The sequence below is a fragment of the Parambassis ranga genome, chromosome 10, assembly GCF_900634625.1.
Source record: "Parambassis ranga chromosome 10, fParRan2.1, whole genome shotgun sequence".
Taxonomy (NCBI): domain Eukaryota; kingdom Metazoa; phylum Chordata; class Actinopteri; family Ambassidae; genus Parambassis; species Parambassis ranga.
The window spans coordinates 12,114,576-12,124,946 of NC_041031.1; the positions used below are offsets into that span (position 1 = coordinate 12,114,576).

Below are 10,371 nucleotides of genomic sequence, written 5' to 3' on the forward strand. Positions count from 1 at the left end.
AAAACATCAAAATGTATGATTTTGTCTCCAATTAGAGTAGTTTTATTATAACAGCTATGTATGTGTATATACAATAATAAAAAATAAATAACAAAAACAAAATATCAAATTTGGAAAAGGTCAATGTGCAATAATGCAAAATATCCCGTCCTGTAAAGTATCAACACATACATTTTTTCAAAAAGTGATGTACAACACAAATGTGTTTCCCTGATGGGAAAGTAGTAGTACAAGAAGAACAAAGTGCTCAATGTAAATGTGCACTGAACAAAAAAATACACCAAATAACACCATTAGTGCAAATTGTACTCCTGAAAACAACTATTGCACATCCAAGGTAAACTGCAAAAGGTAAGGTGTACAGGAACAGAAACAAAAGTATCATCATTCATTCCTCAGCTGCCTCATCCCATGATACTCAAGAAAACAATTTCTCTCAGGAACAAGACAAAAGGACACATTGCACCTGGAGCAGTAAATGGGTGTCTTCATGTCCTTCAGTTTGTAGCCTGGCATCTGCTTTGCCTTCTCCTTCTCTTTGGCTGCACAGACCACACACTTCCTGCGGTCCTGAGTGCCAGTTTTTCCTCTGTACATGGGCATGCATGTGTTAGTGAGGCTGTGGTGGGGGGCAGCATGATCAACAAAACTTTTGGCTTGTTCAACCATCTCCCTCATGACAATCTCCCTGAATTGTTTCTGAGATATGGGGGTCTGATTTTTAGTGCTGGCTACTGTTCTAAAAAGGATGTAGCTGTTGACAACTGCAATATCAATAAAGTGGTAAAAAAAAGTTTTGTACCACCGCATTGTCTTGCCAAGCACAGAGTAATACTGTATGAGGGCATCTGAGAGGTCCACCCCACCCATGTTGATGTTGTAGTCCTTACATGCATCAGGAATACTCACAGCAGCCCTTTGCCAGTGTCCATCTGCTCCCTTCACTCGGCTAAGTGCAGTGGCTCCACTATATGCCTTATGAAAGCTGCTGCAGACATTTACAACTTTTGTGTCCATCCATCGCGCAAAGAGGAGGTTGCCCTTACGGATCCACCTCATGTCTCCCCTCTCAGGCTTCTTTGGCAGGTCGTTTATGGTGGTTTTTGGAAAACCCTCTCGATTGGTCCGAATAGTTCCACAAGCTACTGTGTGATTTTGTGCCAATTTGTTGAACAGTAGTGGGCTGGTATAGAAATTATCAAGGTAAAGAAGGTAGCCTTTTCCAAGAAGTTCAAACCTCATCAGATCCATGACAGATGTGATGCTGAGGCCGTCCCCCTTCTGTCCCCTCTGTTTGACCTTGGCTGCATCTTTACCTTGATAGACAAAAAAATTCAATGTGTAGCCAGTTTTAGAGTCTGCCAATACAAATAATTTGTAGCCAAATTTTGTTGGTTTGTCCTTCATGTATTGTCTGAATCCAATTCTAGCCTTGCTTGCCACCATCCTCTCATCAATTGTGATGTTCTGGTGAGGCTGGAAAAGAGAATTACAGGCATTCACAATCTCGCCATAGAGTGGCTTAATTTTGAACAATCTGTCAAACTGGGGTGTTCCTCTCTTTCTTTCGTTCTCTTCATCTTCTGTGACGTCAGAAAGATGAAGAGACCAAAAAATGGCCTCAAATCGGTCCCTGGACATGGTGGTCTTGGGGAAAGAGAAATTGTATGGCCACTTTCTCTTCCAATAGTCAGCCCTTGTGTGCACATGTACCATACCAGAAAAAAGAATGATAGAAAGAAAAATGTAAAAAGTGTCAACTGAGAGGGGAGACCACTTGTAGCGTGCACCTTGAGCCAATCTTCGTGCAGCATTGGCATTGGTGTTATTTATTATTGTGTGTACAACATTACTGCTGAAGAACAGCTTGAAGAGGCTGAGAGGAGACCAGCTGACAGTTGTGTCGATCCTGGGGCCGGGAGGGTGTTTTGGCTCAAACCTTGGTGTTGGAGGTTCAACATCTTGCTCTTCCTTGTTGTGCCACCTCTCCTGCTGAGCCTGAAAATCTTCACTTGCTATCTTTGGCTGCTTGCTGGCTCGCCCACCACGGCTAATGCCACGGCCTCTCTTTGATGGCCTTGGGTCAGGGGAGGGGGATCCAGGACTTGAGGATGAGGAGGTGGATGGTGACCGCACTGACCTGCGCCTTGAGGAAGTGCGTGGTGGGGGGACATAGTCCTCATCCGTCTCATTTCCATCATGATCACTGTTGTATGAAAAAATAATTTAGATGTTGAAAAGAAAATATTCAATCACATCACATCAATTTCTAACAGCAGAAAAGCAAATGAATATAACAATAAAGCAGTAATAGATATATTATTGAATGACCACACAACCACACATATAATCAGCACACAAACCTTGAAAGGAGAGGTGATGCCTCAGTGTTGAGCTCAGATGGGCCTGGAACATCACTGTCCTCATCTCTTCCCTCTTGTTGGCTAACAAAATAATATACTTATTATCATTTGTAACTGCATACATAATGAAATATATACATTATGCAAAAAGACACAAATGTCGTAAAGGTATGTAAAGATAGCATTGCATAGGTATGAAATATCCTTCTTCATCTCCGTTCAGCTGTTCCCTTAGGGGTCGCCACAGTCAATCATCACCACTATCCTCTGCATCCTCTTCTCTCATCCCAACTACCACCCTGCTACACTATATTGTGTATACATGTATATATAATAAATCATTTTTTATCGATCAACACAGATGTTAGCAAAAAAAAATACTTTACACTTCAAAATAAATCCACAAACTTACTCATAAACTGGGTCCATCTTCTCCAAGAACATGGCCTCTTCTTCAGAGTCAATGTTGCTGGCGTCAGAGTCAGACGAGTCTTGAAATTCAATATCTGACTGGCGCTGAATTTCGGCCAAAATCTCCGCCATGTCCCTCTCGACGCAGTACGTTCTCTTCGTCATTATGAAGAGCTAGCTAACTACCTCTCACAGGTACTCACTGACACTCGCTGATACTCACAGGCACTCACAGGCACTCGCTGATACTCACAGGCACTCACAGGCACTCGCTGATACTCACAGGCACTCACAGAAACTCGCTAAATATCACTAAAACTTGCCAAAATACTCCGAAGTCACTCCTACCAACTAAAACCAACTACTACCGCTACAAAAGCCGCCGCCCACCCACGTTAGCTAGCGGGAGCGTCATCACGCTGTTTGTGTGCGTCTAGTCTTTACGCAGGGATCTTTCGTCAGCTGGGTATTGTAGTCCATTAGTTTTTTGGTATCATTCGATTCGGTAGATTGTCCTCTTTCATGGGACTACAAACATGGCTGCCGCGGCGGCAAAATTTGATCAGAATTTGAATTTATCATGCCCGTACGTTTTCGGCCCTTCGGCGGGCCCATCGTAGCTTCCTCATATAGTTTAATTTCTTCTTAAGACACGTGCAACATAAGTATTTCCGTAATAGTATAGAAGTCAATTTGGTGTTACTGTTAATAGTTATTATGACATAGCAGCCTTTTTTTAACATATTGGTTTTCATATTTTTTGCTCTATCAGCTGCTGAAATCTGCAGGTTTGACTTGACACGTCTTTACTTTAGAACCACGGACAGCGACACTAATATACAACACGTTCAGCTCTTTCCTTAACCTCTTTTTCCACAATTTAATGTTGTGCTTTTTCTTTGATCTTTACATACAATGATCATCTTTTTTTTTCATTTACGCCTCTTTTCCGACCGTTTTGTCCTATTTGAGTCATTCCACGGAATATTGTCAATGTGTTGATCTTTCTAACACCCATTGGAGCCTATAATGACATCATATAGTGCAGCGTAATCTGAAATAGTTCACTTTATACTTTAACAGACATTTAACACGACTGAAATTTAACATTTGTCATTGCAGTCCTTTGCAACGTTATTACTTAGAGGCTTTTGGAGGTATAATTGTAATTCACATGTTTCTAAAAGAGATTTCCTTGTGTTTAATTTTAGTAGTTATCCTGTAGTTTTAGGATTTGAACTCTTAGGGCCGCTGTTGACCAGACTGATGATGCCTGAGCGCCTGTTTGTAGCAGCACCTCCCCTGTTACATCGACATAACACACACGGCACAGGACGTAGAATGATCGGACTATTCTGCTCGATGAGGATTTCTTGAAAAAGATACATATTTTCATATGCAAGAACTTTGCGTTTAACAAAACCGTTAATTCCATTGTGGAATTTGACTCTGGAAAGTGGTTGTTTTTTTTTATAAACAAGACCACTGTGCCTTTCTGGCTGAAAATCTGATAGAACAATGAATCGGCAAGTACTGTTGTTTGTCTCTTTCCTTTATGTGGGCTCAGCTTTCGCACAGGTCAGCTACTCTGTTCCGGAAGAAATGGCTAAAGGCTCTTTAGTTGGAAATATAGCTCAGGATTTGGGTTTAGAAGTTAAACGACTGATGTCCGGCAAAGCTAAAATCTATACCAGAAATAACGACGACTACGTGGAGCTGAACAGGGAAAGGGGAGTTCTCCTCGTCAAGGAGAGAATCGACAGAGAAGCCCTGTGCTCAGAAACGGCGCTTTGTGCTTTACATTTTCAGATTATATTGGAGAATCCGATGGAATTTTACACCGTTACAGTTCAGATCACAGATATTAATGATAATGCACCAACGTTTGAAAAAGGCGAAATGAAATTTAAAATCAGTGAGACCGCGGTGATCGGGGCAAAATTTGTTCTAGAAAGGGCTGTGGATCTCGATGTTGGAATAAATGATATTCAGACCTACGAACTAAAACCATCAGTCAATTTTGCTCTGAAATTGCACAATAAAGCAGATGGGAATCAAAACGTTGAGATGGTGTTACAAAAGACTTTAGATAGAGAGAAGGAAGAGCAGATATCTCTGGTGTTGACGGCTGTAGATGGGGGAGAGCCGCAGATGTCAGGAACAATGTTAATTGTCGTTACAGTTTTAGATGCTAATGATAATGCTCCTGTTTTTACACAACAAACATACACATCTATAGTAACTGAGAATTCACCTAAAGGAACAGTAATTGCCACAGTTACAGCCTCAGATGCAGATCAAGGATCGAACAGTAAAGTAACATATTCAATAACAAATACATTAGATAACGTAAGGAAAATATTTCAAGTAAATGCGGAAACAGGCGAAATTTCATTGAGGGACGTAATTGACTTTGAAAAGTCAAGGTATTTTCAAATAAATGTACTTGCTGGTGATGACGGGGGACTTACCGACTCTTGTAAGCTAATTATTGATGTGCAAGATGTAAATGACAACAAACCTGAAATTAACATAATGTCAAAGTCAAATGTGATATCAGAAGACGCCAAACTTGGGACTGTCGTTACAATGATAAACACAGAAGACAGTGACACGGGAGAAAACGGGAAGGTACATTGCTTCATAAACGAAAATGTACCTTTCATGTTAAAAACATCAGCTAATAATTTCTATACTTTAGTGACAGACAGTGAGTTGGACAGGGAAATTGCTTCTGAGTATAATATCACAGTGACCTGCTCTGATGAGGGAGTGCCCTCCCTCTCCAGCAGCGTCACTCTCACCTTACAGATCTCAGATGTGAATGACAACGCGCCTGTCTTTGAGAGGGGCTCATATGAGGCCTACATTGTAGAAAACAACGCACCAGGTCTCTCTATATTCACAGTGAAAGCCAGAGACGCTGACTGGAATCAGAATGCGCGTGTTTCTTACATACTGGAGGACTCCTCTGTTAACGGAGTGCCAGTCTCCTCATACGTGTCCGTTACTGCTGATAGTGGAGTCATCCACGCAGTGCGCTCTTTTGACTACGAGCAGATCAAAGACTTCCAGTTCCGCGTCAAAGCGCAGGATGGAGGCTCTCCTCCACTTAGTAGGAACGTGACAGTGAGAATACTGATCCAGGACCAGAACGACAACCCCCCTCAGGTTCTGTATCCAATCCAGACTGGTGGCTCTCTCTTGGCTGAGATGGTGCCTCGTTCAGCAGATGTGGGCTATCTGGTGACTAAAGTGGTGGCTGTGGATGTGGACTCTGGACAGAATGCCTGGCTCTCCTATAAACTGCAGAAAGCCACAGACAGGGCGCTGTTTGAAGTGGGCTTACAGAATGGAGAAATCAGAACTATTCGCCAAGTCACTGATAAAGACGCAAAGAAGCAGAGACTGACTGTTATAGTGGAGGACAATGGGCAGCCCTCTCGTTCAGCTACAGTCATTGTTAACGTGGCGGTGGCGGACAGCTTCCCTGAAGTGCTGTCGGAGTACACTGACTTTACACAGGACAAGGAGTACAATGACAACTTGACTTTTTACTTAGTGTTGGCTCTGGCTGTAGTTTCCTTCCTCTTCATCATGTGTTTAGTGGTCATTATATCTGTGAAAATCTACAGATGGAGACAGTCTCGCATCCTGTATCATTCCAACCTCCCTGTGATTCCATATTATCCTCCACGTTACTCAGACACTTTGGGGACAGGGACTCTCCCTCACGTGTACAATTACGAGGTGTGCAGGACGGCTGACTCCAGAAAGAGTGACTGTAAGTTCGGCAAAGGTGGTAGTCAGAACGTGCTGATAATGGACCCCAGTTCTACAGGAACGATGCAACGTATACAGAGTGAGAAGAGCATCCTGGATGAACCAGACTCTCCTCTGGAGGTTAGACAACTTTAAAATGGTTTCTTCTAATCAATAGTAATGTTTTTTTTTACACATGCATTTTATTCCGTCATAATAGCAAGGTATTGCATTTTCCTTCCGTCTCTCTGAACCTCTGTTTAACATACTTCTTTGACTGGTAATCATAAGTGTTTTTATATCGTTTGTTTTAGACACAGATACATATTTGTAATAATTGATCACATATCATAGTGTCATAGTTCCTTCCGTGCTGACATTTTTGTTTTCCACTTTTCAGTTTGCATTGATGGCATTTTAATGAAAACATAATGTAGACAGCATGTCTATAATAGTATACTTTAATGTCTGCAGTTTACATATAATAGATGTGGTTGTTTTTGCACATGAATGTATAAACTCTTACAGGGCTTTTGTGTAAGGCCGTCTGTCAGTTACACGTTGTCCGTTTCAGAACCTTGGAGAGTGACACCCTTTGTATTCTGTTTTACGTCTCCTCACATTTCGGCGTGCTTCATTTATAATCTATAGCAACTTTTTACAGCCATTTTGTTTCATAATTACATCTTCTTGTGAACATAACTCCATATAAAGATTCTGTTTTCTAAAACTAAATGTACTTAAAAGTTGACTCCAAAAATAAATATGCAAAGTTGAGGGAATTTATTCTACAGCATGTTTAGATAGTAATCGTATCTGGAGCCTCTTTCATCCAGTTTTTTATGTTTTTAAGAGCTGTGCAGAGCCTCCTATTATTCGGTATTTGCACTTATCTAAAATGAACTCTTAGGGCCGCTGTTGACCACGGTGTAGACGACTGGCAGTAGGGCTGCAGCAGCACCTCCCACATTACATCGACATAATAAAGAAGAACACGACGGGAAAAAGGCTTCTCCAGTCATGTACATTATTTGGAAAAGACACGCCGACATTTGAGCTCAAAACTCACGTGTGGATTATACAGGCGCAAATTTAAGGATTATTACTGGATCTATTACAGTTGGATGGGATATGAATACATCGAAATTCAACTGAGGAAAAAAACTGATTGAACAATGACGGGGCAAATACTGTTGTTTGTCTCTCTTATTGGATTCGGCTCGGTCATCGGGCAGGTCAGCTACAATATTCCAGAAGAAATGACCAAAGGATCTTTAGTCGGAAATATAGCAAATGATTTAGGTTTACAAACTAAACGTCTGTCATCTGGTAACGCGCGAATCTTTACACGAGACAGCGAGGAATACGTCGAGCTGAACAGAGAAAGAGGAGTTCTCCTTGTTAAAGAAAGAATCGACAGAGAGGCGCTCTGCAAACAGACGACGCCGTGTGCTTTACATTTTCAGATTATTTTGGAAAATCCGATGGAATTTTACACCGTTACAGTTCAGATCACAGACATTAATGATAATGCACCAACCTTTGAAAAAAGTGAAATGAAATTCAAAATCAGTGAGTCTGCGTTGATCGGGGCAAAATTTGTGCTGGAAAGGGCTGTGGATCTCGATGTTGGAATTAACGGTCTCAAGAGCTACCAGTTAAAACCAACAGATAATTTTGCTGTGAAAGTGCACAATAACGCGGAAGGGAATAAAAAGGTTGAGATGGTGTTACAGAAGACTTTAGATAGAGAGAAACAAGAGCAGATATCTCTGGTGTTGACGGCTGTAGATGGAGGAGAGCCGCAGAAGTCAGGAACAATGCTGGTTGTCGTTACAGTTTTAGACGTTAATGATAATGCTCCTGTTTTTACCCAGCAAACATATAAAGCTACAGTCACCGAGAATTCACCTAAAGGAACAGTTATTGCTACAGTTACAGCCTCAGATGCAGATCAAGGGTCCAATAGTAAAATATCTTATTCAATAACAAATACATTGGATGATATCAGGAAAATATTTGAAGTGAATGAGGAAACTGGGGACGTTACTTTAATTGGAAATGTTGATTTCGAAGAGACGCGAATCTATCAAATAAATTTAATTGCTAGTGATGATGGAGGACTAACAGATTCTTGCAAATTGAGTGTAGATGTGCAAGATATAAATGATAACAAGCCAGAAATAACCATAATGTCAAAGTCAGCTGTTGTAGCAGAGGATGCTAAGCTCAATACTGTCGTTACAATGATAAACATAGAAGACAAGGACTCAGGACAGAACGGAAAAGTAAAATGTTTTATCGACGAAAACATCCCTTTCACTTTAATAACATCATCCAACAATTTTTTTAGTTTAGTGACAGACAGTGATTTGGACAGAGAGACTGCATCTGAGTATAATATCAATATGACCTGCTCTGATGAAGGAGTGCCCCCCATCTCCAGCAGCGTCACTCTTACCTTACAGATCTCAGATATAAATGACAACGCGCCTGTCTTTGAGAGGAGCTCATATGAGGCCTGCATTGTAGAAAACAACACACCAGGTCTCTCTATATTCACAGTGAGAGCCAAAGACGCTGACTGGAACCAGAATGCGCGTGTTTCTTACATACTGCAGGACTCCTCTGTTAACGGAGTGCCAGTCTCCTCATATGTGTCAGTCAGTGCTGATAGTGGAGTCATTCACGCGGTGCGCTCTTTTGACTACGAACAGATCAAAGACTTCCAGTTCCGCGTCAAAGCGCAGGATGGAGGCTCTCCTCCACTAAGTAGCAACGTGACAGTGAAACTACTGATCCAGGACCAGAACGACAACCCCCCTCAGGTTCTGTATCCAGTCCAGACTGGTGGCTCTCTGGTGGCTGAGCTGGTGCCTCGTTCAGCAGATGTGGGCTATCTGGTGACTAAAGTGGTGGCTGTTGATGTGGACTCTGGGCAGAATGCCTGGCTCTCCTATAAACTGCAGAAAGCCACAGACAGGGCGATGTTTGAAGTGGGCTTACAGAATGGAGAAATCAGAACTATCCGCCAAGTCACTGATAAAGACGCAAAGAAACAGAGACTGACTGTTATAGTGGAGGACAACGGGCAGCCCTCTCGTTCAGCTACAGTCATTGTTAATGTGGCGGTTGCGGACAGCTTCCCTGAAGTGCTGTCGGAGTTCACTGACTTTACACAGGACAAGGAGTACAATGACAACCTGACTTTTTACTTAGTGTTGGCTCTGGCTGTAGTTTCCTTCCTCTTCATTACGTGTTTAGTGGTCATTATATCGGTGAAAATCTACAGATGGAGACAGTCTCGCATCCTGTATCACTCCAACCTCCCTGTGATTCCATATTATCCTCCACGTTACTCAGACACTTTGGGGACAGGGACTCTTCCTCACGTGTACAATTACGAGGTGTGCAGGACGACTGACTCCAGAAAGAGTGACTGTAAGTTCGGCAGAGGTGGTAGTCAGAACGTGTTGATAATGGACCCCAGTTCTACAGGAACGATGCAGCGGATACAGAGTGAGAAGAGCATCCTTGATGAACCAGACTCTCCTCTGGAGGTTAGACGGCTTTAAAATGGTTTCTTCTTATCAATAGTAATGTTTTAAGTTTTTTTTTAAACATGCATTTTAATCCGTTTATTTTTATCATATCGTTTGTTTTAGACACAGATACATATTTGTAATAATTGATCACAGATCATAGTGTCATAGTTCCTTACGTCCTGACATTTTTGTTTTCCACTTTTCAGTTTGCATTGATGGCATTTTAATGAAAACATAATGTTGACAGCATGTCTATAATAGTATACTTTAATGTCTGCAGTTTACATATA

General features: G+C 41.7%; 1 protein-coding gene across 20 annotated transcripts in view; it reads left to right on the forward strand.

Annotated features, from left to right (window-relative positions):
- LOC114442521 (protocadherin gamma-C5-like) overlaps positions 1-10,371 on the forward strand; it is a 214,004-nt gene that overhangs the window by 106,438 nt on the left and 97,195 nt on the right. Inside the window, exon 1 of one of the 20 annotated variants that reach the window (XM_028416191.1) lies at positions 4,111-6,677. The exons of 17 other annotated variants lie outside the window; for them this stretch is intronic. In XM_028416191.1, the coding sequence (XP_028271992.1) occupies positions 4,293-6,677 (2,385 nt within the window). In that variant the 5' untranslated portion in view covers positions 4,111-4,292. Of the gene's footprint in view, positions 1-4,110; positions 6,678-7,693; positions 10,097-10,371 lie in introns of those variants that run through there. 2 more of the 20 variants (XM_028416200.1, XM_028416190.1) reach the window with 2 other exon arrangements.